General features: G+C 38.4%; 1 protein-coding gene across 1 annotated transcript in view; it reads right to left on the reverse strand.

Annotated features, from left to right (window-relative positions):
• LOC126248157 (sodium leak channel NALCN) overlaps window positions 1–20952 on the reverse strand; it is a 394425-nt gene that overhangs the window by 318148 nt on the left and 55325 nt on the right. Inside the window, exon 4 of the mRNA XM_049948905.1 lies at window positions 6601–6716. Within this exon, the coding sequence (XP_049804862.1) occupies window positions 6601–6716 (116 nt within the window). The remainder of the gene's footprint in view (window positions 1–6600; window positions 6717–20952) is intronic.

The following is a 20952-nucleotide window of genomic DNA, read 5'->3' on the forward strand; positions in this document are numbered from 1 at the left end:
TATCCCTTAATATCATACAGCCATGTGATATAAAGTTCTGTGCAATTTCTGACTCAGGTGGGGGGAGGGGGGGAGGAGGGGGTGGGGGTGAGGGGGGGGGGATAGTCCAAAATGACAGCTTCCTTCTGTACAGGGCATATTTTATGGGTTTTTCTTAAACTGGGTCCTACGTGATGTATCTCTGTCCTTGACCTACCTTGTTTAATGTTTTCCTCTTTTCTCATTTTTAAGAAGGAACATGTGGGTATGAGAGATGCACTTACGTACGTTTGTTGCTGTAACATACACTGGAAATTGCACCTTTTGAAGATAAGAACTAACATCATCATCTGTTTCTTTATTGATTTAACAAATATCAACACAGGGTTTTCGATTAGAGTTCACAGATTAAACTGCAAAGACTTACATAAATATAGTACAGTAAAGAGCTGAATCAAAACAATTTTGAAAGAAAGATTAGTAATGGCAGTATTAGAATTCAGTGCAACATAAATTAACATACAAGGAAACTGAGTGAATAAATGAGAGAATGCCACAAAATTTTAATGTAGCTTGCACAGGTTCAAAAATAATGTCGCACTTCAAGAAACTTTCAACCCATATTAGTATATTCTTATACTTGCTTGTGCATTGTATGAGAACAATACTTATAAATGTTGGGCCAGACATTGTGAAGTATGAGGTTCATACAAATGAAACCTGGTCAATGTGTCTACCTTTGCCTTACACATAAGTTGGCACCACGTAACTGCGGGTATGGTGGTGCCAACTATTGGTAGAAAGACTGACGCGTGCACACTGTTTGATGTTGCATAATGCCAGTGTGGTTTCATGTAGAAGAGAAGGTGGTCACACAAGTTATCGTCTACTAACGAATATGTAGGCGAGTAAGGAGGAACGAGGAGTGATTCGATTTTTGGCGGTAGAGGGAGTTGGAGGTCGTGAAATGTATCGACAAATGAAGGCTGTGTACGGTGAGTACAGTCTGAGTCATTCAAGTGTTGTGGAATAGTGCAAATGATTCCTGGAGGGCTGCAGGTCACTGGAAGATGAGGCTTGTCCTGGAGCGGTTTGTCATGTCATCGCACTGGAAACAGTTGTGGAAGTGAATGCTTTAGTCATGGACAACTGCAGAACCACCATGGACGAGATCCATTGATTACTGGGTACTAGTGTGGGCACAGCGCACACCATAATGCATCAAAACTTGAACTTTCAAAAAATCTGTGTGCTGTGGGTTCCCCACCAGCTGACTGCCGAACAGTGCAATACTCGAATGGCACTGTCTTTGAGTCATCTGCAGCGTTATCACGAGGAGGAATATGGCTTTCTGTCACGCATTGTCATGGGGTGACGAAACACGGTGTCGCCATTTTGAACTGGAAAGCAAACATCACAGCAAGCAGTGGAAACATGTGACTTCACCACCTCCAAAGGAATCAAAGGCCATGCACACCAGTTCTGGTAAGGTCATGATGTCCTCCTTTTTAGACCACAAGGGCCCACTGCTTGCCGAGTTAATGGATGGGGAACCACCATCAGTGCCAAGCATTATCAAGCCAATTTACAGAACCTTACACAAGCCATCAAGTCAATATGCCAAGGCATGTTATCCAATGGTGTTATCCTCCTGCACGATAATGCCCGTCCACATACAGCCAATGCAGTGAAGATGACATTGCAGCAGTTTTGGTGGGAAACGCTGGAACATCCACCATACAGTCCAAACCTTTCACTGTGTGACTTTTATGTGTTTGGACCTCTAAAACAATATATTCACAGACATCAATTTGCAACGTATGATGAAGTGTTTGACTGGGTCCATGCCTGGATCTGACAGCAGACTATTAGCTTCTTCAAGGATGGAATCGACCGGCTAGTGTCACAGTGGGATAAATGTGCCAACAGTTTTGGCGACTAGTTTTGAGTATGTGTACTGTGTATGACTACATTTTTGAGTTAATAAAATCATTACCGTTACTTTACACTAGTGACTGGTTTCATTTTAATGCCCCTTAGAGTCTGTCGTGGTGTGATGTAACAAGTTCTCCAAAGCAGCAGAGAGATGCTAACATCAGTTCCAGAACAACCATGGGGTACTCAGCAATTAAGGGGATGTGTCACAGCCACTTGAAGCTGCCAATGAAGAGCCACTGCATCATGTGCTGGCCAGATATATGGGATAGGCAGCCACTTGGAAATATCTAATTGGGAACAAACGGAACTTCCTCTGAGCATGTGTGATGACAGTATTCAAAGCATGTTACCTTTGTGTATATATCACAGCAACCATACTAGGTACAGAGAATATTTCAGTACCAAATTTGTGTCTGCAGCATGTAAAATTAATGAAGATTATCAGGGAGAAGAAAACAATAACAGACAAAGCTTTGAAAATTAATTTTCATTTAAAAGAAGGAGTTCTACATCTACTCCATACTCTGAATGCCACCATGAGGTGCATGGTAGAAGATACCTCCAACTGTACCAGTTATTTGGGTTTATTCATGTTCCATTCACATAAGAAATGAAGGAAAAATTATTGATTGAATGCCTCTGTGTGTTCAATAATTATTCCAATCTTATCCTCATGATATCTATGTGAGTGATGCATAGGGGATTGTAGTATATCCTTAGAATCATCATTTAATGCAGGTTCTTGAAACTTTGTTAATAGACTTTCTCAGAATAGTTTATGTCAATCTTCAAGAGTCTTCCAGTTCAGTTCCTTCAGTGTCTCTGTAACACTCTACCATGGATCAAATGAGCCTGTGAACATTTGTGCTGCCCTTTTCTGTACACATTCAATATCCCCTGTAAGTCCTATTTGGTACAGTTCCCGCACACTTGAGTAATGTTCTAGAACCAGTCACATGAGTGATTTGTGAGCAATCTCCTTTGTAGACTGATTACTGTTCCCCAGTATTCTACTCATAAACCAAAGTCTACCATCTACTTTACCCACTACTGAATCTATGTGAACATTCTAATTCATATTTCTACAAAGAGTTACATCCATGTATTTGTACGAGTTGGCCGATTCCAACTGACATTATAGTCATAAGATACAATGTTTTTTCTTTTTGTAAAGCACACAACTTTATATTTCTGAAATTTAAAAGAAGCTGCCAATCTCTGCACCACTTTGAAATTTTATTGAGATCTGATTGAATATTTATGCAGCTTCCTTCAGGTAGTACTTCATTATAAATAACTGCATCATCTGCAAAAAGTCTGAGGTTATTATTAATATTGTCTGCAAGGTCATTAATATACAACATGAACAGCAAGGGTCCCAAAACACTTCTCTGGGCCACACATCACGTTACTTATATATCTGAGGATGACTTCACATCCAAGATAACATGCTGTGTATTATCAAAAAGTCCTCAATCCAGTCACAAATTGCAATTAATATCCCATATGATCGTATTTTTGACAGTAAGTGCAGGTGTGGTACTGAGTCAAATGTTTTTCAAAAAACAAGAAATACTGCATCTACCTGACTGCCTTGATCCAAGGCTTTCAGTATGATATGTGAGATAAGTGCGAGTTGGGTTTCACATCATCAATGTTTTTGGAATTCATGCTGGCTGCCACTGAGGAGGCCATTCTGTTCAAGACACTTCATTATATTTGAGCTAAGAATATGTTATAAGATTCTACAATAAATCAATGTCAAGGATATTGGAAGGTAGTTTTGCGGATCACTTCTACTACCCTTCTTGTACAAAGGTGTGACCTGTGCTTTTTTCCAAGAACTGGGCAAGTTTTTTGCTCCAGTGGCCTAGATGGATCATAGCTACAAGAGGGGCTAACTCAGCTGCTAATTCAGTATATAATCTGATAGGGATATCATTGGGCCCTGGAGCTTTCTACAGTTTTAATGATTTCAGTTGTTTCTCAACACCACTGCCACTAATAATTATTTCATTCATCCTTTCGGTGGTATGAGAATTAAACTGGAGCAGTTCTCCTGGGTAAAGGAACATCTGAAAATGGAGTTAAGTATTTCAGCTTTTGCTTTACTATCCTCAATTTCAGTTCCTGCCTCATTCACTAGGGACTGGATACTAATGTTGGTGACACACAGCCTTCGCATACAACCAGAATTTCTTTGCTGAACGAGATTTTCACACTGCAGCAGAGTGTGCACTGATATGAAACTTTCCTGGCAGATTAAAACCTGTGTGCCATACTGAGACTCGAACTCGGGACCTTTGCCTTTCACGGGCAAGTGCTCTACCAACTGAGCTACCCAAGCACGACTCACGACCCATCCTCACAGCTTTACTTCCACCAGTACCTCACCTCCTACCTTCCAAACTTCACAGAAGCTCTCCTGCGAACCTTGCAGAACTAGCACTCCTGGAAGAAAGGATATTGTGGAGACATGGCTTAGCCACAGCCTGGGGGACGTTTCCAGAATGAGATTTTCACTCTGCAGCAGAGTGTGCGCTAATATGAAACTTTCACATCAGCACACACTCTGCCGTGGCTGAGAGCTTACATGTAAGTGTCTTTTAATTGTACCTGTCTGCAACTTAAAATGTCATCTTTACAGTAAATCACAATCTATCTTTTCCTACATTGTTGACATGTAATCTTGGAAAGTTCAGCCTAAGGGTATTTAAGGCCCAGCTGGATGATGGAGTGAGGTCTCAGTTTTTGACCATACCAGAATCAGGAGCTGTGTCACTGTGTGTTGAATCGGCTACACATTTCCATTTTAGTTAAGAATTATTTCAATTTGTGCCCTCAGAATATGTGAAAATTTTGCTGTTGATTCACAGCAAAATTTTATTCACAACATTTGCAAACTTTGGTGATTTACTGTGTTTCTGAGAACTTGTGTCATTTCCTATGGTGATCAAGTTTTTGAAATTTTGCATGCAAGTCAAAATCAAGAATTGTATTTATTTTTGGCTGGTGGATTAGATGGTACTTGTAATTACTGGCCATCATGTTGTGTTGATGGGCCTGCTACGATCTATGGACTGAGCCTATGAAGTGTCTTTTATTATTACTGGTGTTATCCACAGTTGGGAGTTACATTTATTTTTATGATGGGGAGAGAAGTGGTGGTACTGGAATATATACAAATATCTTGGATTGAGATCACACCCTTTATCATTATCTCATGGAGTAAGGGTGTAAAACTGTTGATAATGATGCATCTGTCCAAACTTGGGGACCCATTAGTGCTGTTCAAGAGAAGAAGGCTGTGTGCTGGCTTTGGGCTTCATACTCTTCCTTCTGTCTCTCATGATCATCAAAAACACAAATGTTATATTAAATTACAGTCAGCTACATCAAACGATTAAATACATAACACATGTCACAAAGGAAATGAAGACACACATCACAAAGGAAAGTAGGACACACACAAACACATATGTTATTAAATTATCCAGCTGATAATATTGTTCTATACAGTTGTAAGTACAGGGGCAGGGGAGCTATTTGTTGTGGAAATATAAGAAAAAAGTAATGTAATGTACATAAATAAATAAAGTGACTACAAGACTGGTAGACACTTACTTGAATCAGTCACAATCTTTAGGTATTTGAGAGTATGTGCCCAGGGCAATAGAAAGAGGAAGATCAAAATAAATTTAGATGTGGGAAGGTAGATGTCAGACAGATGAATCAGCAGGATTCTAAGGAACTGTAATTCATAAACAGACAAAGTAACTTACAAAAACTTGGTTAAACTAATTCTTCAGGGTTGTTCATCATTCTGGGACTTTTACCGATGTGGATTAGTGGAAGGGACAGAGAAGATTCACATACAAGCTGCAAAGTTCATCAGATATTTATTTAATCTCCATGAGAACATCATAGAAATGTTGAACAAACTGCAAAGGGAGAAGCTACATGAAAGGCACGGTGATGAGCCTTATTCTCAAAATTTCAAAAACCCATTCTAATATGCGTCAAGAAACACATTACTTCAGCCAACTTATATTTTACACAGTAATCAGGAGGGAAAAAGTAGTTCACATATACAAAGAAGTAGCAATAATTCCCCTACCAATAAACTATCTAAAAATGGAACAGGAAGGTGGGAAATGATTCTTGTGCAACATATACACACTGCCATACACCGCTTGGTGGAGTGGAGTACAGATTTAAATGCCATGTTAAACCTTTTCTGTACTAGTTTCTTACAATAGCGGGCTCTATTCTGTTAGATGAACAGAGTTAATAAGCCTTGCCATAAAAATAAGCATTAGTTAAATAAACTGTTCTGGTCTGGAACAAAATATCTGCATATCCTATCCAATATAGAATATACCTACCCAGAAAATTTAACTGAAATTTTCCCGATAATAGCTATTCAGAACATCTACACTATGTGTCAATGATGATTTTGCTGTAAAGCCTGAATCCTAAAAGTCTCATGAATTCAACATAGTGCTTGAACACACAGCAAAAAAAAAAAAAAAAAAAAATTGTACCTCTATACAATAAACTATGGGTTGTATTCAAAAGAATTACTCTATATTTGAAGCATTTACTTAAGACTCATTAGCTTGAAAGGTGTGGTGATACATATAATAAAAAACTAAGTTAAATATCAACTGATATAAAGATTACCATGTTCACCCATTCAATATCAGCACTTTCATTGAGAGCCTCTTCTGGACCATAGTCTGCGAGGACAGTGTCCCCTTTGAGACTCTGCTTCCTCCCCAGCACCATGCTGGCAGCCTCTGCAATAACGTTATTCAACATTTAGACCAGAGAACAAATTGTGAATTTTGCCTGACAAAGAGTCAAATAAACAGAAGAGTGACATGATGATGAAACATTCTTCATTTTAAATGGTAATACAAATCACTAACAGAGAGAGATGGACATATACCAACAATTAAACAATGAGAAAAAGTAGGAGGAATAGAGATAGGAAGGGAGGGGGGAGGAGGTGGGGGAGGAAGGGAGAGGGGGGCAGGAATGAGGGAGGGAAAGAGGGAGGGGGGTAGGGAGGGAGGGAGAGAAAGAAATAGAGATTTTCTCAATATTTTTTTCAGTCATTTATCTGTGTGTCACGCTGTCATGTATATTGTTCAACTCATTCAGCTTTATTTAATGTGTTACCTGTCATCACTTTCTCATTCCTGTATTTTAATGATAATTACTGTATACGTTAATTTCACAACTGTGTACTACCCTCTTATGTTTAGCTCAGTTCTTCATTCTCACAATTATGAGAAAACCTAATATTTACATCCATGCTTCCTATGTGTTTACTTCTTCATTTTCACAATTATGTGCCAATCTAATGTTTGTACCCATGTTTTCTATGTGTTAGCATCTGCATGAAAAGTCTAAAACCATTCCACAGATGTATGTGTTTACTGATTTTTTTATGACATCTCACTCAAATATCACTATCTCATCTATCAATTAATTAGCAATTACTAAAATATTTAATTCAATTTATCATTTGTAAAAACAGAACATCATTTCATCAACAATTTAGTATAATGCACTGTCAAATGAAAATGAGACAGACTACATACAAGGCATGGCATGGGTGCTGGTAACACAGGAAGTTGTGGAAGTAGGAGTACCCTGTATGGGGAATTAGAAACAGTGCGAAAATTCGGTGCTATGCCAATTGTCTGTTAGACATGCCCAGATGTGAGGTCAGTGAATCATATGTGTGTCCAGGAAAAAAGAACAGTGAGATACAATGTGGTTTTTGACTGTGGAATGAGTGTCAGGTAGTGAAAGTCATACCCAAATGTCTGCTGTGTATTACAAACACAGTATGGCATATGCACATGTGTTCATGTGCAATAAATAATTGTGAGAAGGCTGGGTGTCACTGAAACACAACAGTTGGTCAGGACAGGCCCATCACGTCATTACCCCTTCTGTCATTGCAGCAGTGGATACTGCCAACAGAAATGACTGACAGTGGATGATGGAAGACTGTTAGTTCATGGTACCACTCACGCCGTCCTGACAGAGCTTCTGGAGGTCCAGAAAATCTGTGTGAAGTGGGTTCCCCACAGGCTGACGGAGGAGCAAAAGTAGAACAGAATGTTGACATCACTGGTGCACCTGGAATGGTATTACAATGAAGAATACTGTTTCCTGCCCTATGTTGTTGCAAGATGAAACTTGGTACCATCATTTAGAGCCAGAGAGCAAAGATCAGAGCCAACAATAGAGGCACATGGATTTATCATCACCAAAAAATTCAAAAACCATGCACACAAGCTCTGGGAAAGTCAAGATGATCCTTTTCTTTGACTGCAAGAACCTGCTGATTGTTGACTTACTGGAAGAATTAATGCACAGCAGCATGTGGGCACTTTGCAAAAATTGAAGCATGCCATCAAGTTTAAACACCCAAGGACGTTGATGGATGGCATCATTCTATTGCAGGATAATGCCTAAGCACTTGCTGGGAAGGCTGCTACACATGTGCTGCAGTAGTTACACTGGGAAGCCCTCACCATCCTCCATACAATCCCAGTTTCTCCCCATGCGATTTTCCTATTTTTGGAGTTCTGAAGAAAAACATCTGTGGCTATCGATTTGCTTCATAAGAAGAGGGGCATGCCTTGGTACAATCACAGTTTTATAGGTAACAGTAAACATTTTTCCATGAAGGTAATGACCATCTTGGCTCACATTGGGATGCATGTATTAACAGTTATGGTGATTAATTTTAAAATAATAAACAGTTTACTTACGTTTTTTACATCTATCTCAATTTCATCTGACTGCCCCTTATACACACAATATCATTTGTTGATAAATTATCATACATCATGCTTATGATTTTCTTTTTATTATTTAAACATTTGTAAAAAAGATACAGAGATGTGGTTAAACCTGTGGAAAAATGCATATTTCAAGCATTGCACATGAGAAGCAAGTTTATTTCCTATAGAAATTGATTGCTGAACAGCAGGCACTATAAGAAACAACAGCTAACTAAAATTTATCCAGCTAACTATGTAATCTAGAGCCCTATTGAATTCTTTATCATTTATCATGATCTAATAGACAAATCTTGGGAAGTTGAACAATATGCTAAAACTACAATGTGGAACTAAGATGCATGTGTTCTGTTCAATAGTGTTCCCTTATAGAGGAGGTAAATATTTTCATGTTTCTAAACTTCCTTCAATATCCTTTTCATAATTACATTATAAAGTGTGTATCATCATTTAACAATGATAAGTTAGAGCATCCAGAAGGCACTGGATACAAATTCAAGCAAAAGATAACTTTCTTCACAACTGTTAACAAAGTAATTGCTCACAATGCTATTAGGCATATAATTTATGCTGAGAGTATCATAAAAAAACTATATTCCTACTTTATGCCTTTGAGTTATAAAAGTACATATTCCACAAAGGAGTATGTGGGGTAGTAAGGAATGTATTTCACTTGGTTACAGATACTGAATTCTATCATTTAATTTGACCCCCACAGTATCTTTTAATTTAACCCCCTAAGTATCTTTTATTCTCAATATGTCCTACCAGAGTCTATTCTTTAACCAATGAAATGCCCCACCCAACCAAGACAACAGGCAGAACCTAAGAAAAAATGTAAATTCTTGGAAGGTCTGAAGGAAGTTCTGTCTGAAAACCCACAAGTACCCTTTTAGAATTCTGGGAGACTTCAGACTCCAGTTGGGAAGCAGGAGAAACTGTAAATGCACCATGGGATTTATGTTGTAACAAACCAACAATAGTGAAGAAAGACTGCTGGAAATAAGAACTTTTATCTTGGTCATGAAGACCAAAGATTGCAAACATCCACTGAAAAATGTAAAACCTAAGTGTGTTCCACCACAAATCTGAAAGAGTTTCAGAAACACCATGTGGTTCTTTTGAGGATGTTTTAAAGAAGACTACAACAAGAAAATTACTAAAACATGCAAACCCTGATTCACAACATAATATCACAAAAATCTAACTATAGTCCTTCCCTATTAATATGAACTGTTAACAGTATAAGGAAACAAACTAATTGCTACTCACTGTGATGATGACCCATGTGCTTGTAGACAGGCACAACGAAAAGACTGTTACACATTACAGCTTTCAGTCAAAGCCTTCTTCAGCAAAGAAAAAACACACACACACACACACACACACACACACACACACACACACACACACGACCGCTACCACCACCAGCTCTGACCGGAATGCGACTGTTGTGTGAATAGCAATATGGAGTGGGATAGGAAAGGAGGAGGGACAGCAGGGTGAGGGGAGAGAAGAGCAGAGGCAAAGGAGGGAGGATGGTGGAAAATCAGTGAAGCAAGCAATTGGTATCTTTGATGGAAGAGGATAGATTACAGGTATCTGGTTTGAACTGTTGGTCACTGACGGCCAAAATCCTTTCACCACAGGCACAATAACCACGTACAATGGGGTGTCAAGGGTTATTGGGTTTGTGCATTTTGGAAAGCTTGCAGAAAGTGGGTGTGCGGGGTGTCACAGAGATAAGGTGGGGCATGGATTCAGAGGGGATGTGAATGCCCAGGCGTATCAAGGCCGTTATTATGGCCAGAGGTGGTTGTTCTGGGTACTGATTTCTCAGGATCTATGCACCCAAATGGGGTGAAAATGTAATCACATGTCAGTTCTAGTATAATATATCTGTCCAATGAATACCCGTTTATCATCTGCATTTCTTCTTGGTGTAGCAATTTTAATGGCCAGTAGTGTACTTGTACTTGCTAGACATGTAGTTGGTAGAGACAAAATCTGCACCAATGATGCACTGAACAGTTACAGTATTTTACAAGGTTCATTTGGAACTTAACTTGTTAGTTGTTACCTTAATAACAACCCTTGCAACAGAGGTCAAAACGCCTACTGAGATGTAGTTCAGAAATTGGAAGATATTGTCAACTATCATATACTGATACACATTTTATGATTTCAAAATATTTTACATTTATTTATATTTGCCAGTTCAAAAAGCTCCTCAGTTCTTAAGCTGTTTTGTATTGATGCCCATTGTAGTTCCATGTGTGTATCTAGTGGCTCAGTGGATAAGTGCTAGACTAGAAACCTTAAGCCGTCAAATCAAAAAACCTTCAGCTGACTAAGATTTCCAGTTATTATTTTATTTGTACAACCAGGTTCAGCATTACATTATGCCATCATCAGACAGCTGTGTAAAGACAACAATGATAACAGCATTAAATATATAATAAAAGTGGCAGCATAAGTATTATACAGGGTGTCTCATTTTAATCTATACTGGCTGATATCTTTGGAGCAGCACAATTCTGCCAAAAATAGTCTCTGGTAAAAGTCGTAAGCTTTGAAGGGGTTCATGGACTGGTTACCTCAAAATGACCATGAACCTTGTTTTCAAGGTCAAACCAAGGTCAAGTTCATTTTTGCAAATGATAACCCCTATTTTTTCTTCCATATTTGTGTTTTACATGAAAAAATTCGCATTGTTTGTAGGGAACTCCCCCCCTCTGAAAAACGAATGGTTAGTCACCAGGGGGCACTTCATTATAACTTTCCCAGGTTACTAGTATATCGAGAACGAAGCGAGATTGGGAAAAAATTTTAATGAAAATCTTGTATGGTTTCTGAATTCTGTCCACTGGCGAAATTTTCTTGAACTTAAAATGCCTTGAAATTCTTCAGTAGGGATTAACCTGAAAGCAAATACCATTGGCATTAGCAGAATCCAATGTGCACCATGTGGAGGTTGCCCAGCAGACTTTGCACATCGTTAGCCCCGGAAAGGCTGATTAACATAGTTCTCACTGGAAATTTAGGATCTCAGATGCTCTATCAACTGCACATTTGCACACTGATCTCAATATCATTCAATGTCTGATGGGTGACTCCCTGGAAAACCGCCACAATCTTTTCTCTCGTATCTTCTGGCATTGTTGGGGGAGTGGGGTACACCTTCTGCTTCACAGCTCCCCCGTAAGAAGAATTCCAATGACATTAAGTCTGGTGATCTTTGCAGGAATTCACAAATTGCACTACTGATACCAATCCATCGACTAGTGTAAGTTGCATTAAGGTATCTCCCGACAGGTAAGGCCTGTGTTGAAACCACATCTGTGCTTGTATGTCTAGGGGGATATTTTCTAGTAAAGGAAGCACCAGATTCTGGAGAATATCAAGATAGCACAAGCCGTTCAACGTTCTGCCATAAAAAACAGGACCTATTGCGTAATCTCCAACTATGCCCACCCAAGCATTGATTGATCAACGTCTCCATGTTTGATGATCTCGTTGCCAGCAAGGATTTGCTTGCGTCAAGTAGTGTGTGTTATGGAGATTGACTCCTCCCATGTTGTCAAAGCTTGCCTCGTCTTTAAAGAGAGTGCATGCAAAGAAAAAAGGATCACAATGTATTTGCATATCAGCCCATTGACAAAATGCCAGGCGTCTCAGGATCCCCAAGCTCAATTGCTTGGGTGATACCTAAGCGATATGGGTGGAATTTAAACTATCTTAAAACACAAGATTCCACTGATCGAGTTGAAAGGTGTGGAATTTCAGCGAAGATAGTACCGACTCCCAGCACAATCCCTCTCTCAGGCTCGTCTTTCGTCTATGCCTTTTCAAGGTTCCTCTTTCAGCTCGTCTTGCCAGATACCTAACTGTAACCTTCATGAGATGACGGGCATTGGGATACCTTTTGGCATACAATCTTTGCGAGGCTGCATAATTATCGTGACACTCGCCAACAACTTTTATCATTCTCAATATTTGTAACTGCAAGTAATCACCCATTTCAGACAGATTAGCGTCGAAAAATAAATTGTACTGATCACTTTAACTGTTATTGGTTTTCTTAGGTTTTTCCTTCAATGAAACATCCAGCAAGTCTTCTGCAGGAAAACTGACTTATTACAGTGTACATAGCCCGTTTGTTTATTGGTGCTCACTGTTGTTTATGCCACAACGTGAAGCCAAAACGTACAGTATTCAAGTGCGCTATTTCAGAAAATTACTTACAAGGGAACCTCCCCATCGCACCCCCCTCAGATTTAGTTATAATTTGGCACAGTGGATAGGCCTTGAAAAACTGAATACAGATCAATCGAGAAAACAGGAAGAAGTTGTGTGGAACTATGAAAAAATAAGCAAAATATACAAACTGAGTAGTCCATGGGCAACATAGGCAACATCAAGGATGATGTGAGCACAAGAACGCTGTGGTACTCTGGTTAGCGTGAGCACCTGCGGAGCGAGAGGTCCTTGGTTCAAGTCTACCCTCATGCAAAAAGTTTCCATACTTTATTTTTGCAAAATTATGATCTGTCCATTCATTCATTGACGTCTCTGTTCACTGTAATAAGTTTAGTGTCTGTGTTTTGCGACCGCACCGCAAAACCGTGCGATTAGTAGACGAAAGGACGTGCCTCTCCAATGGGAACCGAAAACATTTGATTCAGGAAAACACGTCTATATGACACTGGTGATGGCATGTGCATCACATGACAGGAATATGTTGTCACCCCACCTAACTTACACACTTGGCGAATGGGTAAAAAGATTCTTCTACCTTTCCAGATCTAGGTTTTCTTGTGGATGTGATAATCACTCCCAAAAAAGTGATGAAAACATAAGAGTGAGTCACATAAACTGCAACAAATGAATGCAACAGTTTCACAGTCGCACAGTTTTCTCTGTGCTCTGTCAAAACATATGTTTTTAACGTTTTCAAATTTTTCCGTGTGTAGACCGTCAAATCCTGCATATGTCCAAGCAAATCTGAACATGTCCTGGAATTTTGGAGAGTGAAATTGATTGTGTGTGAGTGCCTGAACTCTGATAATTGTCTGAAAATAAAAATGTAAAATTTTTACTGGAGGGAAGACTAGAACCAAGGACCTCTTGTTCTGCAGCTGCTCATGCTAACCACGGGACCACGGCGCTCCTGTGCCCACATCATCCTTGATGTTGCCTATGTTGCCCATGGACTACCCAGTTTGTACATTTTGTTTATTTTTTCATAGTTCCATACAACTTCTTCCTGTTTTCTCGATTGATCTGTATTCAGTTTTTCAAGGCCTATCCACTGTGCCAAATTATAACTAAATCTGAGGGAGGTGCGATGGGGAGGTTCCCTTGTTAGGTGTCTGATGGATGTGTGTGTCTTTCAAGAGGGCATCTTAATGTATCTCGATATTGATGTAAATAATAAAATAATGAAATACCCAATGGTAATCCGTTCTTTTCAAATATAGAGAGAAGGCAGAAATGAAAGATGGGCCAGACAAAGTCGATTGCGAGACAAGGTGACTCAGATAATTTTTTCTCTTATGGGCTTCAAACATTCATGTTGAGAATAATTTTGCTTGCATGGATTTGGAAAACTTTCATTTCACAGGAACTCATTGGAACCTCATGAGACAAAATTGTTCTGAGTCCTTCAAGGTGAAATTCATCAGAGTTTGATGATGTGGAATTTCTCTAAATCTCTCAACGCACATTTTTTTCTAAGTCCATAAGAGAAAAATTTATGAGAGTCACGCCAGTCTAGAATCATTCTTAGTGAGCACAGCTGAGAAATTATCAGAGTCTCCAAGTAAAATTTCTCTGACCCCCCCCTCATGATTTCAAATTCGCTGACAATGACACTTGTTCGTTAGCCTCAAAGCTCCACCCTTCTCTTCTCTGGCACAAGAACAATGCTGGTCTCGGATTTGGCACCCACCAAGTGGTGCACATTGGATTCCACCAATGCCAACGGTATTTGCTTTCAGGTTAATCTCTACTGAAAAATTTCAAGGCCATTTCAAGTTCACGAAAATTTCACCAGTGGACAGAGTTTAGAAACCATAAAAGATTTTCATTGAAAATTTTTCCCAATCTCGCTTCATTCTTGAGGTACTGGTAACCTGGGAAAGTTACAATGAAGTGTCCTCTGGCAACAAACCATTGGCTTTTCGAATAGAATATGAATATGGAATAAAAGGTGTGGGTTACCATTTGCAAAGATTAATGCCATACAATTGCAAAAAAGAACCTACCAAATGGAGGTCAATATTGCATGTTATGCATAGATAATCATGGGGTAATGATAATCTCAATACCTGTGAAATATCTGGAACAAAACAATCATAGTATATACTGGTGAGTGCAATCTGAAGGTAAAATATTTACTTATATGTTGTCATATACTAGTAAAACATAACACCACTTACTGGAGGTCAACCCCAAATTAACTATCTGTATCACTATGTTCCATACACTAATAATAACTAACAAAACAAGAATATAAAATTACATCAATGCAATCTTTCAGTCACAGATTCATAAGGTGCCACCTATTTAATAAAAACATTTTCAGTGAACCAAACTGTGAATCTAATGTAATATGAGATATGTTCAAAAAAATTGTGGAACATTCGTAATTTCACGCCAATGGAGCATTGGAGCGAAATGCAGTTGTCATCTTTGCACATGCCTGTGTTGAATGTGTAACTGCCATAAGTTGCATTGCTGTATGCCTACCAGTTATTTTTCAATACAACATTGAGTAGAAAGTTGTGCCACACAGTTTGCAAATTTCGAGACAGCAGAATTAGAGGACCAACATGTCTGAATTAAATTTTGCATAAAATTCAAGAAAATCTTCACAGAGGTGTCCCAAATGATGCAGGAAGCATATGGTGATGAGTGCTTAAGCCGTACTTGGTGTTACAAAGGGTTCACATAGTTTAAAAATGGCCGGATGGAAGTTAAGGTGACCCTTCTTCAGCATGCCCTTTCAACATCTACCGAAGACACTAATGTCAGGAATGTCAGTTTATTGGTCAAAAACCATAGATCAAAACTGAAGAAATTGGGAAAAGGTAGGAAATTAAGGAGGTGGGGGTCTGGATAAGCTGAAAGAACCAGAGATTGCTGAATGTTTCAGAGGGAGCATTAAGAATAGGGGAAAGGAATACAGTAGGAAATGAAAGGGTGGCTTTAAGAGATGAAGAAGTAAAGGCAGCAGAGGAACAAACAGGTAAAAAGACAAGGCCTGGTAGGAATCCTTGACTAACACAAGAGATATTGAATTTAATTGATGAACAGAGAAAATATAAAAATGCAGTAAATGAAGCAGGCAAAAGGAAATACAAACATCTAAAATATCAGATTGACAGTAAGTACAAAATGGCTAGGCAGGAATAAGGATTTAGAAGCATACATCACTAGTGGAAAGACAGATGTCGCCTACAGAAAAATTAAAGAGACCCTTGAAGAAAAGATAACCACCAGTATGAATATCAAGAGCTCAGATGCAAAACCAGTCCTAAGCAAAGAAAGAAAAGCAGAAAGATGGAACGGGTATATAGAGGGTCTATACAAGAAAGATATACTTGGGGGTAATATTATGGAAACTGAAGGCAATGTAGATGAAGATGAGATGTGAAATACAGTACCGTGTGAAGAATTGGACAGAGCACTGAAAGACTTAAATTGAAACAAGGCTAGAGGAGTAAACAACACTCCATCACAACTACCGATAGCCTTGGGAGAGACAGCCATGACAAAACTCTTCCATCTGGTAAGCAAGATATATGCGACAGGTGACTTCAAGAAGAATATAATAATTCCAATTCCAAAGAGAGCAGGTGCTGATAGGTGTGAAAATTATCAAACTATCAGGTTAGTAAGACACAGCTGCAAAACACTAACATGAATTCTTTACAGAAGAATGGAAAAACTGGTTGAAGCTGACCTCAGGGAAGATCAGTTTGGATTCTGGAGAAATGTACGAACATGCGGGGCAATACTGATTCTACTTCTTCTCATAGAAGATAGGTTAAGCATTTGTAGACACAGAGAAAGTTTTTGTCAGTGTTGACTGGAAAATTCTCTTTCAAATTCTAAAGGTGGCAGGGGTCAAATACAGGGAGTGAAAGGCTATTTACAATTTGTAGAGAAACTAGATGGCAGTTGTAAGAATCGAGGGTAGTGGTTGAGAAGGAAGTGAGACAGGGTTTTAGCCTATCCCTGATGTTATTCAATCTATATAAAGAGCAAGAAAAAGAAAACAAAAGAAAAATTTGGAGTAGGAATTAAAGTCCAGGGAAAATAAATAAAAACCTTTTGGTTTGCCAATGACATTGTAGTTCTGTTAGCGACAGCAAAGAACTTGGAAGAGCAGTTGAACAGAATGGACAGTGTCTTGAACATCAACAACAGGAAAATGAGGGTAATGGAATGTAGTTGAATTAAACCAGTTGATACCGAGGGAATTAGATTAGGAAACATGACACTGTAAATAGAAGATGAGTTTTGCTATTTGAGTAGCAAAATAATGGTGGTCAAAGTAGAGAGGATATAAAATGTAGATGGCAATGCCAAGAAAAGCATTTCTGTAGGATAGAAATTTGTTAACATCAAGTATAGATTTAAGTGTCAGGAAGTCTTATCTGAATATATTTGTATGGAGTGTAGCCGTGTATGGAAGTGAAACATGGACGATAAATAGTTCAGACAGAAGAGAATAGAAGATTTTGAAATGTGGTGCCACAGAAGATTGTCAAAGATTAGATGGGTCGATCACATAACTAATGAGGAAGTACCGAATGGAACTGGAGAGAAAAGAAATGCGTGACAAAACCTAACTAGAAGAAGGGATCAGTTAGCAGGACACAGTCTGAGACATCAAGGGAACACCAGTTTAATACCAGAGGGAAGCATGTGGGGTAAAAATCATAGAGAGCGACAAAGAGATGAATACAGTAATCAGATTCAGAAGAATGTAAGTTGCAGTAGTTATTCAGGGATGAAGAGGCTTGCATAGGACAGAGTAGTACGTTGAGCTACATCGAAACAGTCTTCGGACGGAAGACAACAACCACAACTTTATATTAATACAGTGTGCTACTGTTCTCTCATTTTATTCCTTAATTTATCTTTAACTTGATTCACTCTCTGTACAGTTTGGCATTGCTATATGATACTACATATGACTTCGGTATATAAATATTTACACACTAGCCTTTGTTTTGTATTTAACACTGTTACCATTGTTCTCTTTACACAGGGGCCTAATGGCAGCATAATGTAGCCTTGAAACTTGTTGTACAAATAAAACAACAACTGGAAATTTTAGGTGGCTGAAGGTATTCTGATTCGACATTTTATATTGAACAGCCAAGGTCCCACTATCACCTGTTTAAAAATGGACTTGCAGAGAAATTTTAAGGTCTGGGATTCAGTCCTTACTTTGTCCTACGATTTGTTTTGTCACTTATTATTCTTTGACATCTGGAAATGGTCTGTTAATGTGAAAAATGCTACGCTCAACAACGGTTTCAAGTACATGTTAAACAGTAGAGCCCTTTATAAATTATTAGCATGTCAGTTCTATGAATGGATGACGTCAAAGGCCTATCACCTCCAATACGGCCAAGTCTAATAAAGCACTACGGTACAAACACACCTTTGGGTTGGGAACATCTTTACCTTTCAAATGTTTCTAGTATGAGTAGATTTCGTGTGCATCTTGTTTTGTTTTAATTTTATATGTTGATAATGTTGAGAGAGTTTGGAACTGTACGCATAAAAACTGGCAAATATTTTTTCAGTAGCTGTTGATGGAATATTGGCTTAAATTAATATAGTAGAGGATAACATGGAAAGAATACATACAACATTATGAACATAGTTGCTGAGGCCTCTTCAAAGATCTTAGAATTCTTACACTTGCAAATCATTACACTTACTACTTAATGGTATTTGTTCTGAACAATAAAAGTTAGTTTCCGACTAACTGTGCTCTACACAAGTCCTTGGCGAGAACTCAAGGGGGTTCTCCTTTTTGTTTCTGCCAGCAGACTTAAAGTAAGAAACTGAGAATCTCTGCAAAATTTAATTTCTTTTTCATTCATTCATTCCCGCTCCATAAATCCCATCATAAAGGAGAACCTTCGTGAATATGGAATGAGTCAAGTTACACATTAACAGACAGCTGCAGCCACTGTAGGCCACTTCTGTAAACATACGCTAATAATAACAACAAATGTAAATGTACCTTAGTAACCACTCTTGATAAATGTTATCTGCCTTCAAAGATTAATGATTAATGTCAGAAGCATTACAGGTAAAAATGTTCACTGTGAACAGGTCTCTTTGATAGTAGACACAAAGTAGTTGCTTTTGCATCCAAAGTTGTGCTCAGCTGTTAAAATTTTTCTTTTTGTTTTATACTTTGTAAGTAAAATAAGCTACAGTCATTTAATGAGCAAGAACTCTTTCATTTGTTTATGAGATGTACCTTGTATAATTTGTTAGTAATCCCAGGTCGATAGGTAATGTGTTAGACATAGATATTTGGCATAGAACAGTCATTATGGCAATCACAAATTTTGACAACTGACTTTCCTTGTGTCTTAAGAGTTCTGTGTCTGTAAAATGTTGTATGAACCTCTCAGAACTGAGTTACAGCAATATTATGAAAATTTGACTGTTGCCGTATATACTGCAAGCAACTCTATAACAGCAACAACAATTTCATTATTGCTCCATCCCACTAAGAAGAGCACCATTATAGAGGTGTGCAAGTAAGAAGGCAAATGCGTAATGTGATCTATGCAGAGAGGGACAGGACATACTTTTTGGCAGTACCATTGTGCTCCCTGTCATTGTCCCACATTTCTCTCTCCAGCTATTGCCTAACCAAGTAAAAGGCAGCGTTTGAGTAAGTACCACATGGGGGCAATGTTCTTCCTTCTGACTCTCCCTCAATAAATCTGGGGGAGAATCATTTCTTAAAGTAATATTTGTAATGTTTGCTCCCAATAATCAACACTACGATGGTTAAGTACCTTCACCATACCTAAACTAGCACAAAAATCACTGTTAGATGTTCTATGCGCATCCCAAAATGCATAGTACAGTTAGACGCTGCACAATGAAACTGTTGGCTGGTTGTCATGTGATACACAGCCCCTTGCCACTGCATATAATCCCAACATCCATCTCATTACATGCATACCACTGTAAGAATGGTCTCCCAATTCTGCAGCATAAATAACAATGACTCATTTCTTATGTCATACTTCAGAATGTGCTTTCTTTTATGAGCAGAAGTATATCTATCATCCACAATTGCGGCAGAATACAGAGAGTATGACACACAAACAAGATCATCAATTTACTGCTTCAGTGACTGAAGCAATAAATCAATGACTTCGTTTGTGTATTATCCAATTAGTTGCAGTACTTGACTAACTGTCCGTTACAGATTAAGAGTTTTATACAGAGAGACTGCGGTACAAATCTGGCACCTCCTTTTATCACAAAATCTATATCTTCCTCAATATTTTAATAGCATCAAAAGAGTTAACCAGTATTACAGGTTTGTTACCACATACAAGAGACAAAAATCATTTTACTAACATCTACAGAGTTTACTGAGAATGATGCAAGTCTGCAGGTAGGAACAGGTGAAGCATATACTGTGTTGTAATCTCAGCTTTTTGAAGATAGTTATTTAATGATAATCCTAAAATGAAAGTGTAGGTTTCAAAATTTTTTTTTTCTCTGCATCCAATTGTGCCTATTTGCTGTACAGGATATTTGCCTCCTAAAGGTAAGTAATAGCTAGGTATTCTGTCTTTCTGTAATTTTACATAAATACATAAAATCTCCTTTGTTAAAGCTACTGGTGAGATTTGTTTCAAAACTTATGAAGGATGGGAGGTTTAAGTATAACATACTATCCACCCTGAGATCATTACATACAGAGCACAAGGGCATATCGGACAGGTGTCAAAAAGGATACTGGTATTTAGGAAACCTTGATAAACTTAAAGTTGGTTAGCTGGATAATAATTTGAATCCCAGTCCCTCAAACATGAGTCCTACAGAATATAATAATTATTTTTACAGTCCTTTGTATTGTTATTTACACTACAAGAAAAATGTCAACACCTTTCAGTTAGTGTATTACTCCACACAAAAAAATCTGAAT

Source organism: Schistocerca nitens, chromosome 1 (genome assembly GCF_023898315.1).
Source record: "Schistocerca nitens isolate TAMUIC-IGC-003100 chromosome 1, iqSchNite1.1, whole genome shotgun sequence".
Lineage (NCBI taxonomy): Eukaryota > Metazoa > Arthropoda > Insecta > Orthoptera > Acrididae > Schistocerca > Schistocerca nitens.